The following is an 18,129-nucleotide window of genomic DNA, read 5'->3' as shown; positions in this document are numbered from 1 at the left end:
GGATCATCTAATGCTCTCTAGCAAACTTCAGACGGGCCTGGACATGTACTGGCTTAAGCAGGGGGACACGTCTGACACTGCAGGATTTGAGTCCCTGGCGGCGTAGTGTGTTACTGATGGTGGCCTTTGTTACTTTGGTCCCAGCTCTCTGCAGGTCATTGACTAGGTCCCCCCGTGTGGTTCTGGGATTTTTGCTCACCGTTCTTGTGATCATTTTGACCCCACGGGGTGAGATCTTGCGTGGAGCCCCAGATCGAGGGAGATTATCAGTGGTCTTGTATGTCTTCCATTTTCTAATAATTGCTCCCACAGTTGATTTCTTCACACCAAGCTGCTTACCTATTGCAGATTCAGTCTTCTCAGCCTGGTGCAGGTCTACAATTTTGTTTCTGGTCTCCTTTGACAGCTCTTTGGTCTTGGCCATAGTGGAGTTTGGAGTGTGACTGTTTGAGGTTGTGGACAGGTGTCTTTTATACTGATAACGAGTTCAAACAGGTGCCATTAATACAGTTAACAAGTGGAGGACAGAGGAGGCTCTTAAAGCAGAAGTTACAGGTCTGTGAGAGCCAGAAATCTTGTTTGTTTGTAGGTGACCAAATACTTATTTTCCACCATAATTTGCAAATAGATTCTTTAAAAATCAGACAATGTGATTTTCTGGATTTTTTTTTCTCATTTTGTCTCTCATAGTTGAGGTATACCTAGGATGAAAATTACAGGCCTCTCATCTTTTTAAGTGGGAGAACTTGCACAATTGGTGGCTGACTGAATACTTTTTTGCCCCACTGTAAGTCTCTGGTGTTGTACATTCAGAAAAGAATAGCAGATATTACAATCTGGAAAAGGACTGTCTTTCCCACAAGTTATTATCAAGTTATTTGACTGTTTCACTGGATTAGCTGACTCATAACCAAAGAAAAAACATTTGCCAAATAAAACCCTCATTCATTTCATTTAGCAAGTGTTAAATGTTTTTTAGAGTAGACTCCAATCATAGGTATTCTGCCCATTTTGATTATCTGACCTCGTACAATGACTATTTTCCTTTGCCCATCTTTCTTTTTCTTTCATGGAGTCTGACCACTCTCTTTAACGCATCAATTTGTTCCTTCTCACTTTGGAAACTGAGCTTGATATAAAGATTCTCCCAGCATCACTCGGTTCAAGGTAAATCAATGCTTTTAGCTTTTTTGATTCCAGTCGTCTTCTGCATCCCTCTAATTTAACTCTGGATAGTGCTATGCCTTCACAATTACATTTGTGTATTATCTATCATCCATCTTTCCACTTTCCACATGGAAAGAATGAGTTGATATTGTGCTGAAGGGATGGGGGGTCAAAGGGAGATGGAAAGAGAGTTGAGTACATTTAATGAGAGCCTTGTATCTTCTCAGCTGGAAGCAAAAAGCGGCGTTGTGACTGACATTGTTAGATACTGTAAAAATCAGATCTTTCCCTCTTGCATGCGTTCCTTTCATCGGCCTGTCCGAAAGAAATGTAACAACCTCCTTGAGTTTACTTTCCATATTCTAACACAACTTGGCATCCTCTACAGCGCTTGCAATTGCCAATAGACTCTCTTGAGTTAAGCCATGATATCAAAGAAGCAACTCCACTGATTGCTGCAATCTCATTTAAATGAATTGATTTTGGCAAAATATGTTGCATATCTTTTTTCTTTTTTAAATACGATTAACTTAAAAAATACTATTTCTTGTCCAGATGCAGTGAGTTCCTAAGGTGTTTTCATTTAGCATATAATCCATCTTTTCATTTAGCTTTTGCAATAAAAAGTCAAAAAGCATATTTCCCAAAATGTTAAAATTCCAAACTCCGAGTCAAAAAATCTAATGTTGGTAACTGGGCTATACAATTTAGTTTATATATTGCCTACAGGTTCCATATTCTAAATGAAGTTTAATTTTTAAAGCAGTTGTTCAAAATCAGCTGTCTGTAGCCTACTCGATGGAATGTTTTGGCTAACACGCACACAGGGTGGGGGGGCAACACAAACTGTTTGCCCTGTGGCCCCCTGACGGTTAGAAAACCGACCCTGCCTAATTAAAACTGTTAATAAAACAAAGCCCCATGTTATTACTGAATTCCTCTGTGAAAATATTATCTGCAGCTTTTAATTTCCTCCCTTATTAACGAGGTTCAGACAGGCAGCAGAAGTGATGTCATTATCGGCTGCAGGGGATCTCTTCATTATAGGATTTCAAATAATCACCAGTGCTGGATGAATATTCAGATGCTTTACTTGAGTAAAAGTACAAATACATTATTGTGAAAATACTTCATTACAAGAAAAAAAAAAAGGGCTGAATTCAAAATCGTATAAAAAGTAAAAGTAACTATTGTGCAGGAAAAAGGCCTTTATGTGTATTTAGTTATATTCATATATGTGACATTACAATATAACTGTTGCATCAAGTACATTTTACTGTTGTGACTTTTTGTAAAATATGTAAAGAATTTGACTCTTCTGTGAAAGAGGTAATCCAGTAGTTTAATTTTTAGAGATCCTGCATTTTGTTATAAATATAGCTGAAGCTGTTAAATAAATGTCGTGGAGTAAAATGACATTATTTGCCCTTTTAAATGGGGTAGAAGCACAACGTAGCATACAATAGAAATACTTAGGTACACTACTTGAGTAAATACTTAGTTGCATCCCACCTCTGGTAATCAAATGGCATTAAATCTGCCTTTGATTTGGATTTTTTTGTACATTTCCCTTTTTCTCCACCCAGAGGAACACGTCATGTGTTAAGCTCACATTTCCAGTTTAAAGAGTCTTTCCTCAGAGCTCACTGCCAGTGCCAACCCATCGAGCCAGGCTGTGTGTGTGTGTGTGTGTGTGTGTGTGTGTGTGTGTGTGTGTGTGTGCCAGGCTGCAGATGAACCACTCAGCCGTCCGGAGGTTTGAGGTGGGCGGAGCCTGAGAGCTGAGGTCCTCCCTTCCGCAGCGACACACCGTGCATTTCGGACTGAGCACCCGCACCCGTCCGAGGAGGGGAGACATCATGGCAGTAACTACTTGTACGCGTTTTACAGACGAATTCCAGCTTTACGAGGAGCTTGGCAAGTAAGCCGCTGTTTCCATTATGCTTTTTTCTGATTCTCCTGCATGCAGCCTGACCGTGAGGGATGGAGCTCTGCACATCTGCGGGGATGGATGCGGCTCCATCCCTTCACAACAAAACGCACGCTGGTCCGGAGCTCTCCTATACACCTCCAAAAACCTTAAATTATGATCAATGCATGACTTTTTTATTATTATTTATGTTTGACCTCAAAAGGCTTCTTTAAATGCAGATATTTTGATTGTGCATGAGGATGGAGCTGAATGAGGGGACACTTCTGGGAACACCCCCTCCCCCCCTCCTCCCCTCAGTGCCCAAGGAATCAAATTAGGGACAAATAAGCCTAATATCAGGAAGGAGCTAATGTGTCGGTATTAAGCTGCCTCATCATCAGCTGGCTTTAATCAGTGGCACCCAGCTTAGAAGAGAAGTCAGAGAATAGGACTGCTGCTGCCTGCTCTGATAATCTAATGATCCTGTGATAAAGAAAGGAGAGACATTGAGATATTTATTGATGTGTGGCCCCTAATAGCATGCAGACAAATTGAGGGAGACTGGAGAGGCGATGGGTGCCACAGTGGGTAGATGCGAAGTGGACTGCATGTCTCTGTCAGGCTGTGCGTGGGTAGAGAGGATCTCTCTGCCTCACAGGAACATTTATTCCACAGCTCAGCGCCCGGCATACTTTCAGCTCCAGTGTGGACGCTTCAGCTTCTGCTTAGTGGTCTTTAGTGAAAGCTGAGATCTCTCTCTCTCTCTCTCTCTCTCTCTCTCTCTCTCTCTCTCTCTCTCTCTCTCTGTGTGTGTGTGTGTGTGTGTGTGTGTGTGTGTGTGTGTGTGTGTGTGTGTGTGTGTGTGTGTGTGTGTGTGTGTGTGTGTGTGTGTGTGTGTGTGTGTGTGTGGGGGGGGTGTGTGTGTGTGTGTGTGTGTTTCAGCTGTGATAAGTTAAAGACAATGGAGATTCTGTAGTAGCAGCAGCTGCCCTCACTGATAATGGAACCTCATTACTCATTTGCTGGTGCTCTCCCTTTTTATTGTGTGTGTGTATGTATGCGTGTGTTTGTGTAATGCAGATGTTAAGACAGAAGGATGTTGAGATAAGTGTTAAGAGTCAGGGTTTGGGTTTGTGTTACAATTGAAGTAATGATTAGGCGATTTACCAAAAAACAATCAGCAACTATTTTGGTTAATTGTTTAATTAATAGTTCCAGCCGACTAATTGTTAACATGTTCTATGTTTCTTGAAGATAAAAAAATGGGATACATCTGGAATATTTGGATTTTAATCAATATGGTAAATGGTATTCTACAACTCCACCAAGTCAGCGCTACAATGTTTGTCAGACTCATTATAGATATTTATAACCTGCAAAAAAATGGATATGTATTGGTCACTGTGAGGCGAAAGAAGCAGCTTTAGTGTTCTGGTTCACTCTCCCTGATCTCATAGCGTCACTTTGAGAGAAAAAGGAATAAAGAGCCTGTGTAATGCACACTACCTGCTCAGCAGCCATCAGCAGACAGACACGCTGAGAGATTAAGGAGGAACATAGTGGAGCTTTTAGCCGCTAAAGAGACAGATAATTCACTCAGGAGTTGGTAGAGCTGCCATTACTCGGCTAATTGCTAAAGCTGTAATCTGTCAATCAAATTCAAAGCATCTTGAAGGATGTATTGAATCAATTGAGGCTTTGCTACCAAGATCTTTCAGCAACAATACGAGACGTAAAATATATGTTGCATAATTATAAATCAGATAGACTGACAATTATTAGCATTACATTTTGCTATGACTCAAACTTGATATAATTATCCTAAATTACAGTACTCAGTTGTCTTTGTCTTGAGATTTCAACCACATGTAATAGCTAAATTGTGAAATGAGAACAGCTTATTATTATATTAGTTTTCAAGATCAAACATAATCTCCCTCTCCCATCTCTGATAGATATCCTTTTTTTCTGGATCTTACACATATTTTCTTTCATTTATGGCCACCTGCATGTTTTGTCGTTTACCAATAAAAAAGGCTTAAAGAGTCTAAATCAGAGGGTTGTTATAGTCTGATGCAGACCCTCCTGACTCCCACCTGCAGGTCACCTGTCATGCTGGAGCCCTCCTTTCTCTCCCAGCACACGGCAGGAGTGTTAGCGAGTGTCATGCTTAGTCACCCGGCCTCCTGATAATGTATTCACGTTGGAGTGCTGGTGAGAGGCAGGGGCTCTGAGGGGAGTGTGTTTCATTGCGTAACAATACTGAGGTGAGGTAAAATTAGCTCTGACAAGTGACAGAGGTGGTTATTTCTGTTTGTCTCCTTTTGATTTGATGAGGAAATGTGTCCCTAGAAAGCACACTTACAGTTCTTCTCCTCAGTGCTTCTTCTTCTTCTAGTTCATGCTGTTTGATATTACTCACCTCAAAGATTATTAAATGTAAGTCTGAGTCATGAGGAGAAGAAGAATACTTTGACAACAGGGTGCACTGTTGAATGGATTTTAACAAGAGTTTCAACAGCAAAAGAAAGTACCTCTGTATTTATGCTGCATATTTTTCTTGTATCATTGGGAAAGTTCATCTAAACCTGTTTGAATTTGGTTTTGGCATGCAGGCTTTTTGAATGAATAACATCAACAGAAATTCAGCTCCTCTAGCTAAGTACAGTAGCTAACGTACATCGCAGCAAACATGGCTTGTTAACTTCTGATTTAGTAATATTTCTTTACATTTTAATCAGAATAAATATGTGAAAATGGAAAATTGAATTTCGAAAGCTAGGAAGAGATGCGTGTTGGCAGCCCATTATTGGACACAACATTGATTTTATGGAGCAGAGGCTTCCAGCTTTTACTTTCTGTTTTCTTTCTTGAAGTGGAGCGGCTGATTAGCATCACTGATCAGAACATAAAGCTTTATGTTCAGACTGATTTGAATTTGAAGTTTTGTAGATTATAACCTTTATGTTTATTTTATAACCGGTTCTACACCTATTTCTTGACAAGCTAGCATAAAATGAGAAATCCTGTACATGATTGTTGTGAAAAATGTGATTTTAAAAGTAAGTTGCTTCTACAGCAATGGGGACTAGCAGTGGTGGAATGTATGTACATTCAGTTACTTATGTTAAGTAACATTTCGAAGTACTTCTACTATACTTGTGTATTTTCATGTTAAGTTACTTTATAATTTTGTGGATTTTACTTTGTGATAGGTAGCTTCAGATTGAGACAACTGATAAATGATGATGTTTTATTTTACGTTACGAAACATACTAGTAGTATATAATAAAATGGGTTCAACCTTTACCAGCTGCAACTGTTATGTACGTTTTGATGCCTTTTGTTCTTTTACTTAAGCAAACATTGAATTGAATGCAGGATTTGGACTTGTTACAGAGTATTTCTACAGTATAGTATTACTACATTGACGAAAAATATCTGAGTATTTATTCCACCATGGCTTCTTTTCTACTGCTGCCTACAACCCAGATTCGTGTACGTCATGCATGCAGATCAGAGTGATTTGAAGGCAGAGAGAAGTCCAGGACAACGAGGAGGTCAATCTGATAGCCGAGATGCCCGTTTGATGCTGACAAAGCGTAAATGGCCGCTGACCCGTTGCTTCTTCTTGTCCCCTGTCTTTGTTTCCCAGGGGGGCCTTTTCAGTGGTGCGCCGCTGTGTCAAACTCTGTTCAGGCCAAGAGTATGCCGCCAAAATCATCAACACCAAAAAGCTCTCGGCCAGAGGTGAGAGGAAGTCATTAACAGAGCTGTAACATGTGTTGAGTTTTTCTTCCAGTGGCTCGTAAAGGATATGAAGAAGCAGAGAGGCATGATGGGTGTTTTCGTACTGATTTGTATGTGTGTGTATGTCCTAGATCTAGCTCACATTCGCATATTTTAGCAAGTGTTAGATTCCAGTGTGTGAAGTCTCCACGTCTGTTCCTCCGAGAGAACGAGAGAAAAGGAAATAGAGATAACAGTTTCAGTCGGATAAATCCACAACAGACAAACGATCTGAGCATTTAAAAGGACGTCAGAACTGTAATTACTCAGGATAAAATCTTGAGTTTGAACTTGATCTCTACATTATATTGTTGTGATGATTGTGACAGAATGTGCAAACAGTGTCTCTTTATAATGCTATTTGTAGCTATTTAGACGTTATGTCATCCTGTCTTTGTCTCCCATTATAATTCTGATCAAATACTATAAAGAACGCCCCAGAAATCCTCTACAAATAGCAACAATGGTGTAATTACAGAAAAGACATGAGATTGCAGGTGGTAGCATCAGTCTCACACCACCTTTTTAATAAGCTTGTCTCTTGCCTCTCTGTTTTGTCCTTTGAGGTCGGATCACTCCGACATTTGAGTTTGTACATGATTGACACTGATCTGAGGTCTGTGTCTGACCTGCAGTAATCGCTGTAGAGCTGTCAATCAAATAGAAAACCAGGCAGAGGACACCTGGATCAAACTCATATAACATCAGCACTCCACTCAACCTCCCACCCTTCCTCCTTTCTCCTCAATTTTGTTTCCTTTTCTCCTTTCCTTTCCTCTCCGCACTGTTACATTTTATTTGGCTTCCTCTCCTCTCCTCTGCTCTTTTCCTACTGTACACCTACACACATGTTTTCCTCACTTGTTCCCTTGTTTCCTCCACTCCCATGTATCCTCTCATAATTGTTGTTTCCTCATCTCTTGTCTTTCACCTCTCACCTTGTCACCTCAACTCCTCTTCCTTTTCTCCTCATTTCCTTTCTTCTACTATCAATGTTCCTTTATCTCATCTCATTTCATCCACCTCATACATTTCTTTTTTGTTACCATTCATATTATTTCCTCTTACTGCCTTTTTCTCCTAAAACTCTCATCATATCATAATTTCATCTCCTCTGATCTCTCCTCCTCTCCTTCCTCCTCTCCTCTTCTCTTTCTGGAATGAGAGGTTAAATGGGCATCTGGGACAAATGTAGCCCTCAGGCTGAGGGCATCTGTGTATGAAGGTCGTGTGTGTGTGTGTGTGTGTGTGTGTGTGTGTGTGTGTGTGTGTGTGTGTGTGTGTGTGTGTGTGTGTGTGTGTGTGTGTGTGTGTGCTGTTTTTCATCACCCTTTCCAACCACCTTGAGAAAGTTACCTTTTCAATGTCAGTACAAACTTAAAGTTAGTTTCATTACAATATAGAGTATTTGATATCATTGACACATTTGTAAAGAAACCTCTGTAGTCTCTTGTAATGTCCGTTTGCAGATATAAATCTGAGATGTTTCTCTACATCCTAAAGTCTGCCTCTCTTGCAGATCATCAGAAACTGGAGAGAGAAGCCAGGATCTGCAGATTGCTCAAGCACTCCAACATCGGTAAGTATTCTATTTTAAGTGCTGCCTCATTAAAGAAAACACAAGATCAGATTAGTGGCTCTTGACCTTTTTTGACCTTATGACCTTTGAAAACAAAGCAAGACAAAATGGCACTTGATAAATCACTGATCAATCAAATAAGTAAACTGCACATTCATTGTTTGTTTTGTCACTATCCTGCAATGGAAACTACTCAATTAAATAATTAGCTTCATTAGGAGTTTGTAAATAATACGTACAAGCAGGAGACTGATACAGTTATTTTCCCTTTTGTAAAAATAAGCTGGTATTAATACTTTTTGTATAGTTTGCTTAACCTTGCTTTCTGAAAGACAAAAACATACTCAACCTGAAAACAAACATTCTTCTCCCCTAAAGGAAGAACTACATAACACATAACATGACTCAGCTATGCAATGCTGCTGCTTCTTTATTCAAACTTTTCCACACAGCATGTTTTATCAGCACCATTCACCATTGGCCGGCATTTCTTCCGCTATGATCCAGGGGTTTTCCTAGTTGTGCATCACTAGTTTTGGTCATTGCATTGTTTTCTACCACAAACAAACATCTAGAATCTCTCCATACTGTCCTTTGTGACTAAATGAACAAGGTCTGAGCATTTCATCAAAAGATAGGAAGATGAATCATTCCTAGAGAAAAGGATATGATTATTTGATGCCTTAAAGAGGCCCTATTGTGCTTTTTTGGGGTTCTCTCTTTCCTGTAGTGGGTTATATATATATAATATAAAGTGTTTTTTTTGCCACATTTACTGGGCCCTGGTTTCAGACAGAGGGTGAAAAATAAAGTGCTTTTTGAACATTAAAGCATTGAGACACGTCACAGTAGAGACACCATTACAAATATGAAGGTGAAAACAGATATAATATGTCCTCTTTAATCTTTAATGTCTATTTCTCTTTGCCCTACTGCAGTTCGTCTCCATGACAGCATCTCAGAGGAAGGCTTCCACTATCTCCTCTTTGACCTGTGAGTTCTTTTCTCTCTCCTTATGTCCTTCCTGCCTTCCTCCTCCCAGCCTCTTCTTCTTGTCTTTCTCTGCTGTATTGCTCTGCTTTCCCTCCTCCTCCTCCTCCTCCTCCTCCTTCCTCTCCCCTGGTGCTTCATTTTCCACTCCCTTCCTCTCACCCCTTGCTGCATCTGTCTCCTCTTTACTTATTTCTTTAAATCCGCATTCCTCGTTCTTCTTCTTCGTCTTCTTTACCCCTCCTCATCCCCTCCTCGCTTCCAAGGCAGTTCCCCCCATTACATAACAGTCCACCGCTCCCACCCTCCTCCCTACCTCCATCCTTGCGGCTTACACACACACACGCACACACACACACACACACACACACACACACACACACACACACACACACACACACACACACAAACTCCCCCGCACTGGAGCCAGTCTCCATGGCAACCCAGTCAGAGTGAATCCTGCAGCCGGGGTTTCCCCCTAATGAGGACATCCCCCTCCTGTGTGTGTGTGTGTGTGTGTGTGTGTGTGTGTGTGTGTGTGTGTGTGTGTGTGTGTGTGTGCATGTGCGCGTGTGTGTGCAAGCATGTATGTAATCTGCCGTTTTAACCGCATTCTTTACATTTCTCAGGGTGACGGGCGGGGAGCTTTTTGAGGACATTGTGGCGAGAGAGTACTACAGTGAAGCAGATGCCAGGTACACACCAAACACCCGACGACTCTCATGTCTCCCCCTCTTCCCCCCTTCATGTGTCTCTGCCTCTGCAGTCCTCCCGCAGCCCTGAGATTTCAGCTCCTCTCATTAAACAATTTTGACACTTTTTTTTTTTTTTTTTTGGTGTATTCAGTCTTCTAGTTCAGATGGATAATACCTCGATGCATATTTTTCTGTGGACTGAATAGATATGGAGGCTGGAGTGTTTTCCCCAGATTCCGAATTTACAGTCAGAGGGGAAACATGCACAAAATGCACACACGCCCACGCCGCAACCCCCCCTCAGGAGGTAGACTTAAATCAATTTGACTGTGGAGGCGGTTTGTGGAGGCAACAGAGAGAAGGAGCGGAGGGGATGGAAATATTAAAAGGAGAGAAAGAGAGACTGAGAGATGCAGTAAAAAGAGGAAAAGATGTTGAGGCTCTTTTTACATAATAATAACATCTCTCACTCCTCATCCATCTTCTCCTTTTTATCATCCCATCTTTTGTCCTATGTAGGGCTTTAGAGTTCCTTTTTTAATGTAATTCTGTCAACATTAACATGATGCAGCATAGGTTGTAGACCAGTATTCAAGCACATGATAATAACCACCAAACCTCCACAGGAAAATGCATTTGCAAAGAACACCCCGCCATCTCCGTTTAATTCATTTGACTAAATCATGTTTCAGTTTTTTAGTGGACTCCACGGGATGTCAGTCGAACAGGTGTTGGTTCATTGATTTTAAGAATTGCCTTCATCTGTCTTTATCAATTAACTTTTCACTTGTTGCAAAAATGGTAAAAAGCATAGTTTGGTTCAGGGCTTTTTTCCATGTCAATTATTCAGATCTTGTACTGTAGTAAAAGTCTGACTTGTCGTGAAGTAGAAAGTAGCAAAACATTTAAATACTGAAGTAAAGCGCAAGTACTTCCAAATTGTAGTTAATTACAGTACTTTGTAAATCTACTTAGTTACTTTACTGCATAGAAAACATATGATGTGTTACTTTACCAGTGTGAATACACTTTAACAATACAGTTCAAAACCAAATTAGAAATAGTATTTATTGTTGTTACAAAACTCGCAAACCCACAACGCAGGGAATTTTCAACTCTTTAATGAAAGCCTGAAATCAATTGAAGTGAATTGAAAGGATATTGAAGATTAAAAATGAAACTTAATGGATGTTTGATGAATTACACTGACACCAGGACTGTTGTTTGTATTCACCAGTTCACCATTCATCAGTGTTTACACACTACATTTCCAGTGTAAAAGCAGGGCACTATGCAACCACAATAACACAAGAGCCCTGATAAGCATCTTAATTGTTTTAAGTATCTATGTTTTCTCCTCTGTCCTCTACATTCCTGATTATTTCCTTTTTGCCCCTCTCATCTTCCTTGTTTCTTTGCATAAATTACATGTGTGTGTGTGTGTGTGTGTGTGTGTGTGTGTGTGTGTGTGTGTGTGTGTGTGTGTGTGTGTGTGTCACTCAATGTGTTTGTGTGTGGGTGTGTGATTAGCACGGCCGTATCTCACTGACAGTTTCCTCTCTGTACTCCATCTGCACCCCGTCACTCCGTCCCTTCCCTCCTTTCTCCACCCCGTTAAAGGGCAGGTTCACCCAAATGACATAAAACATATTTTCTCACGGTTAGTATCGCGCCATATGGAGAGTTCTGGTCTTATGCGTCCAGGTTTTGAGATTTGTGTCCCTTAGATGTCTGCCTGCATGCCAATACTGTGGAGGAGTGTGTCGTTTAGTCTGTGCGACTCACAGCAATAAAACAACGTTTCTTAGCACTGGCAGCAGTGTGCCTTTCCACATTAGTGTCCCAATTATTCGGGATAATCCCAAAGGACTATTTATTCAGTGTTAAGTAGTTACAATAAAACTGTTGACGGTGAAGTCTGTGGATTATCGAGAGTAGCAGGCACCTGCTGAGTTGAGTATTTAGCAAAAGCAGCTCTAGATAATGTCAATAATTTACTTGGTTAAAACTTAATCAGATGAATAACCATAAAAATGTCTGTACATGTTCAAAACCTACTAACTTGGGATCACCTGACTTTTAGCCCATTCCACAATGAGGTTGTCTTTCTTGGTTTCTTGGTTTGGAAGAAACGATTTAAAAGATTGCCATGACATTTCGTTCAGACATCCTCAGCATGAGTTATACATCTTTGATGGAACTTTAACTTCATGCCAGGTCACAATTAAAATGTGATTTGGTATAAATTAAGTATTTGGTATAAATTAAGTAGTAGTATAAACATTAGAAAATTAGATTCATTCCCATCAGCCTCAACTGCACCTAGTGTTGCGTGCTAATTACAATAGTTAGCATAGTGAAGATAGTTTATATTTACTTTGAAAGACATTGCATTTTTTAATTGAAGTGCTTCAACTGCAGTCATACAGAAATGAGTTGAAATCTGATGATTCCAGTGATGAGTCGAATCTGATGGTAAATACACCTGTACTGTATCCGGACAAGATAATAAAGCAGGCATTAGGAAAGAGTTGCATGCTGCCTATGCTTGGTGCCATGTTGAGAAAATTCTCTCAAATCTTCGTAAAACTACATCTAAACAATCTGAATAAGATATCTGTGTTATTTTGGTGAACTGACCGTATAAATGTCTGTTCCTGAAAACAACCTGCTGCTGTCAGATGTTCCCTGCTTTTCTCTGTCTGCCAAGGCACACAGGGGATAGGCACAGGGACCTCAAGGTGTGTGTTGTGCGCGCGTGTCTCATTGTGTAAGGGTTGCCTCCATGCTTTGTGTTATTCCTGCCTGTGATTTTTAAAATGCTGCTGCCTGCTGTCTGACTCTTATTGCGCGTCTGGCCCGTCTCCAGGTCTTTTGCTTTGGGACTCTTGTTGCACTATTTAAGACGGCCTGAACTAGAATTGTGGATTTCCTGTGGGCTCAGCAGGAGGAGAGAAGAGAGAGAGAGAGAGAGAGTTGAAAGAGCTAAAAGCAGCAGTGTCAGCGGTGAACTCAAATGCTCGGAAACCTGCTTAAATGTTTTGTCAAAAGCACTGATCCTGAATAAATTTACACAGGGAAATGTGCAGGTTAGACACAGTGCCTCCCACATGGTGCTGCAGCTCACTCCCACACTGCCTTGACTAATGTTTGGCTCTCCCTTGAAAAAAACAGGAAAATAGATAACTGCACACCTTCTCCCTCAGACAGACAGCTTCACTCTTCTCGCATTTTTTTGGTTGTGTGAATGTGCAAGTGAGTGTGTGGAGAGAGATTGTGATATTGTGTGTGTATGGCTTGTATTGAGATGGGCTGCCCCTGCATGGATATGACAGTTGGGGGAGTGAATGTGCTCAGGACTAACCTGCTCCCCCTGCTGTTGCGTGCAGTCATTGATCCAGCAGATCGTTGGAGGCCGTGCTCCACTGCCATCAAATGGGGTGGTACACAGAGACCTCAAGGTGGGCACCTCCAGGATGTGTGTGTGTGTCTATTAAGTGTCTGTGTGTTGTCTGGTGTGTGTGTGTGGGTGTTGTGTGTGGTGTGGTGTGTGTGGTGTGTGTGTTGAGAGTGATTTGAAGTTGTATTGTCTGCCGTCTCACTTTGTACCAGACTCTGAAAGCTGGTAAGTGCAGTATTTAACCTAGCATGTTCCGTGCATGCTCTGCATGTGTTTGTGCCTTTTCCTGGTTGTCATAAACGTATGTCGTGTGCATGGTTTTAAGGTCGATACTGTGTCGATTTTATTAAGGTAATGTTTTTAATTTGACATGTATAGTGAAAGAGCTACCTAAACAGCAGCTTTAAAAACCATGTTTTTACTCTATATGTTGAAGCTCTCAACCTTACTGCACTGATGTAAGAAGTGTTACTTCAGGGTGGTGTCGGTACACCGTGACATCGAGCGGCGTGGACAGGTGCATCAGACTTTTCAAAATGTGGTTCTCGTGCCTGCTGTTAAGTGTCTCGGGTTTCATTGCATTTCTCCATGTGCACAGGGATGATATAGGCGCAAGGATAAGATACAGAAGATAAGATTGACTTTTATTGTCCCAAATTGGGAAATGTTTTCGTTGAAGCAGCATGTAAAACAAAGTATTGCACATTATTAGAAATAAAAAATAATTTATTATACAATATAAACATCTAACAATAGAAGATGAAACAGAACTGAAAAGGTGAAAATATAAAAGTTGAACTTGAATATAAAAAGCTGTAAACTATATGACAAATAAAATACTATAGGGCCAATTTACAGCTAGCACAATATAAAAGTAGGATATTATTTACATTTAGTGTGCAATAATGGCATATTAAATTAAATATATAACAGTGCTAATTGCATTCAATCTTAATAATACATTTGAAACGTTCCCCTCAACAGGACACATGTCTTTTGACTGACTTAATCAAGAACACATGCTGTGATTTTACAATCATTCATTTGTAATTGCTCTGAACAACATTAAAAAAATTGATGCATAAATGAAGATATATTACTGAATAACACACTCATACATACTGTAGGGTGTTTGTAAGCAGATATTATGAGTTCTTTAAGTGTTGATATCTTTTTTCACATTAAATAAATAAGATAAGATCAACCGTTATTTAGCAGCAACATGAACAAGAGGATATTCATGAAAACAAAGGATAGCACATGTAAGAGGTCACACAAGAATACATATAAAAGATTTAAAAATAATGAGATGAACAGTATATCATAAAATATCAATACTAGAATTAGGTAAGCTGTTTACATTTGTAAAAATATTAATAACTTTGAATGTGAAAACATATATAACAGCCTCTGTGCAATTCGTAAGTGTTTTCCAATCTCTAAAAAGGGGGCACATTTAAAAAAAGAATGCAAAACAACAAGGTTATTCTAATTTGAAGGCTTTACTGTTCATATAATATATATGAATGTTTTATGAGACATGCTTCCTCTCCATACTGGCCTCGGCTCACATGTTGTTATTGCATTGAGACTCTGTGGGGAGCTCCACAATTACTTTACCTGCTGAAGTGTATTAAAGGTTTCCCACTCAGAGGAGGCTATACAGGGAAGGTTGTGCTGTGATTATTTCCCTCGTGGAAGTTTGTCAAGTTAAAGGAAGAGAGATGTTTTCCTTTTAAATACAGAAACAGAAAGGATGATGTAGGCTACACTGCCTCCTTCTTACTGCATGGGAATGATGTTCTTCCCTAATTAAATGAATTGTGCAGCTCGCAGTCTTTGTAGAAAGGAAAAGAGCAAAAATACTGTGTCCTTTTTCTTGTCACTCTCTGACTCTTCAGAGTTGAAACAAAAATGTCAACTCGTTCCAGCTGGAGCCCTTTACTTTTTACAAAGTCTCTAAGTCATTTGAAGTGGCTTTAAAAGTCAGTCATCTTTTGAGAAGAGCCAGATAAGAGCTGCAACAAGAAGCGATTAACCCGTTAGTGGATTGTCTGACGTTAATTAGACTCACCGATGTGTCCCAAAGTGGCATACACCCTGACAAAGAAGGACTGTCACATCTTTCACGAATGGACATTTCAATATGTTGTGCTGAGAGGTGATGTACATCTTTTCATGTGACATGATTTGATTATATAAGGAGCTTCCCCTTCCTCTCTAGCAGTCAAGTGTTTTTTTTAAATCCTCCAGCAGAGGGTGACATGATGAACGCCCTGCAGCTGGAGCACAACATCCAGCTGTTTCTGTGGAGGACTGATTATTAAGAAATGGCACAAATCAATCACTGTCAACATTAACTGCTTATCAAAACAAGGAGCTGTGTGTGTGCTGTGTTGTTTGTCAGATTGCTTTTACATCGGCGTCAGAGCAGGAACGACTAAAGGACAAGCTGTATTTGGTCTTCCTCAAGTAAACAAATGGCAAAAAAAGGCTTAAACAATGTTTTGAAGTCCCATCTGTCTGTCTCAGCCTCGGATTGTTTGTGGGTTTTAGAGAATGTGAAAGTGTTGCTGTGAATTTGTGTAAGCGGCATCTTTACTTATTCTTAGTCCTCTGATCTGGATTTAATTGGTTGCATCCGAGTGGTTTGTCACACTTTCAATTCTACTTTTCTCATATGAAAATGGTAGAGCAGAACAAACCAATGAAGTGACACATTTCTGTTGGAAATCAATCAGACATCTACTAAAGAAAAGCCACACAGAAGTTTAAAACAACACAAACCAGCACAAACACACAACACTAAAACAACCTGACACCAGATACAAAACAACAATAAGAGGCTAAAAAACCACAAAGACAAGCTCATTTCCTACAGACCCAAAATGACCACAAAGACTTACAAACAAATGACATTGAGACAATAAAACAACTACATAAGATGTAAAAAAAATGACTGCAAAAAACACAAAACTACCACGCAAAAAAAGTGTTGTGTCTCTTTCAGTCAGACTTTCTTGCTCCTGTGTGGGAGGAATTACAAATAACAGCTATTCTTTGGCATCCTTTTATCTCACTGAATAAGGACTCTTCTTTGTCTTGTTGCTTTCTTCTGGAACATCACAGATTTAGAAGGTGTTGGGATGATGTTTTTAGGAAATGTGATTTGTAAAATGAGAGTTTTACTTACGTGACTGTGTTCTCGTGCAGCCGGAGAACCTGCTGCTGGCCAGCAAGTGTAAGAACGCAGCGGTGAAGCTGGCTGACTTTGGACTGGCTATCGAGGTTCAAGGAGAGCAGCAGGCGTGGTTTGGTATGTAACACACACAACACTCACAACACACACATCTGCAGTGTGCTCATGTGGACTTAGTTACTTTTAAACATTTAAAAAGTCAAACTGAAGAAGTTGTTTTAAATAATGGTTCTGTGAGTTCAAACAGAGTCCAAATAAAAGCAGCTTCTAATGTAGATCCCTTCTGAATTTATAGATCACATTGAGTTTGGTAGCAGATTAAGATAATCCTAACACAATGAATTTGAAAAAGTAGAATATTCATTTTTAGGGTTAGGGTTAGATATAGTGGAGCAGAAGGATAAAGTATTATTCGTTTTTCGTTTTTTGTATTATGTCATGACCCAAAAGTTTACCACCACTCTTATGTAGTCATATTATTTTTACATGTATTTAATATAGATGTATTTTTCTATATACAAATTGTGTTTAGTGGCATTTAGGTGGGCTTTCTTGATCTTCCTGCACTGTATCCATTGCTATATTTGTTATGTTTGTATTTCAAATGGTGCAAATAAACCTAAATTAAATAAACAGAAATAAATACCATAGTGAAATACCCCAAAAGTACTCTACTTGAGTAAATGTACTTGAGTTTCGTATCACCAAAACAAGAATCTTGACACAAGCTCTTTTTTCCTAAAGCTTGTTAACTAAAACATGATCATGAAAAGTATCTTGTGCGTCCTCCAACACTTTTCTAAAGACATTCTTGATAACATGAAATGAATCATAGATGAACAACCTGCTACCCACAGATGGTAGAATGGAGAATCACAGACAGTGCAGTATTTCTCTTAAAAGAAAATCTGCAATAACATCTGCCGGTCTGTGTCCCTCCTCTTCCTCCTGTGATGAAGGTCTGTGTTGCTGACAGCTCTGATGTGTTGCAGCGCTGTCACTCTGAAGACAGCAAAGAAAAGTGTGGGCTTCCTCTGGAACATTCATCCATACCGTCTTCTGATCCTATTTGTCAGCGTGGCCTCCGGTCTATAAACAAGAAGGGATTTCTGCCTCCTCTTCCTCTAATATTAGACGTATCCAGTCTGACTGACAGGACTCTTGTTTTCATCTTTCTGTGTAGTTTCTATACCTTTTTTCATTTACATTGTGCTGATTTTCAGATTTAGAAAGCTAACAAGTATAAGAACACATGGATTTCAGCCAGATGAAATAAAGTGCATTAAGTGATTTTTGTACCTACTTGGAGACAGAGCCAATATGAGGATCAATTACTAATATGCTGCGGCTAGCCAAAAGCTCTGACTTTTCATTCAACTACATTTCATAATGTACTTA

General features: G+C 39.8%; 1 protein-coding gene across 1 annotated transcript in view; it reads left to right on the top strand.

The window, feature by feature from the left end:
- The first annotated feature begins 2,930 nt into the window (after nucleotides 1-2,930).
- camk2b2 (calcium/calmodulin-dependent protein kinase (CaM kinase) II beta 2) overlaps nucleotides 2,931-18,129 on the top strand; it is a 38,594-nt gene continuing 23,395 nt past the window's right edge. The window contains 8 exon segments of the mRNA XM_010774171.1: nucleotides 2,931-3,088; nucleotides 6,735-6,829; nucleotides 8,388-8,447; nucleotides 9,386-9,440; nucleotides 10,067-10,132; nucleotides 13,522-13,571; nucleotides 13,574-13,593; nucleotides 16,746-16,848. Coding sequence (XP_010772473.1) covers nucleotides 3,027-3,088; nucleotides 6,735-6,829; nucleotides 8,388-8,447; nucleotides 9,386-9,440; nucleotides 10,067-10,132; nucleotides 13,522-13,571; nucleotides 13,574-13,593; nucleotides 16,746-16,848 — 511 coding nt within the window. The 5' untranslated portion in view covers nucleotides 2,931-3,026.

The sequence above is a fragment of the Notothenia coriiceps genome, unplaced genomic scaffold (assembly GCF_000735185.1).
Source record: "Notothenia coriiceps isolate Sejong01 unplaced genomic scaffold, NC01 NC01_scaffold00013592, whole genome shotgun sequence".
NCBI lineage: Eukaryota > Metazoa > Chordata > Actinopteri > Perciformes > Nototheniidae > Notothenia > Notothenia coriiceps.
Note: the sequence above shows the minus strand (reverse complement) of the source record. Positions and strands in the feature narration are given on the sequence as shown.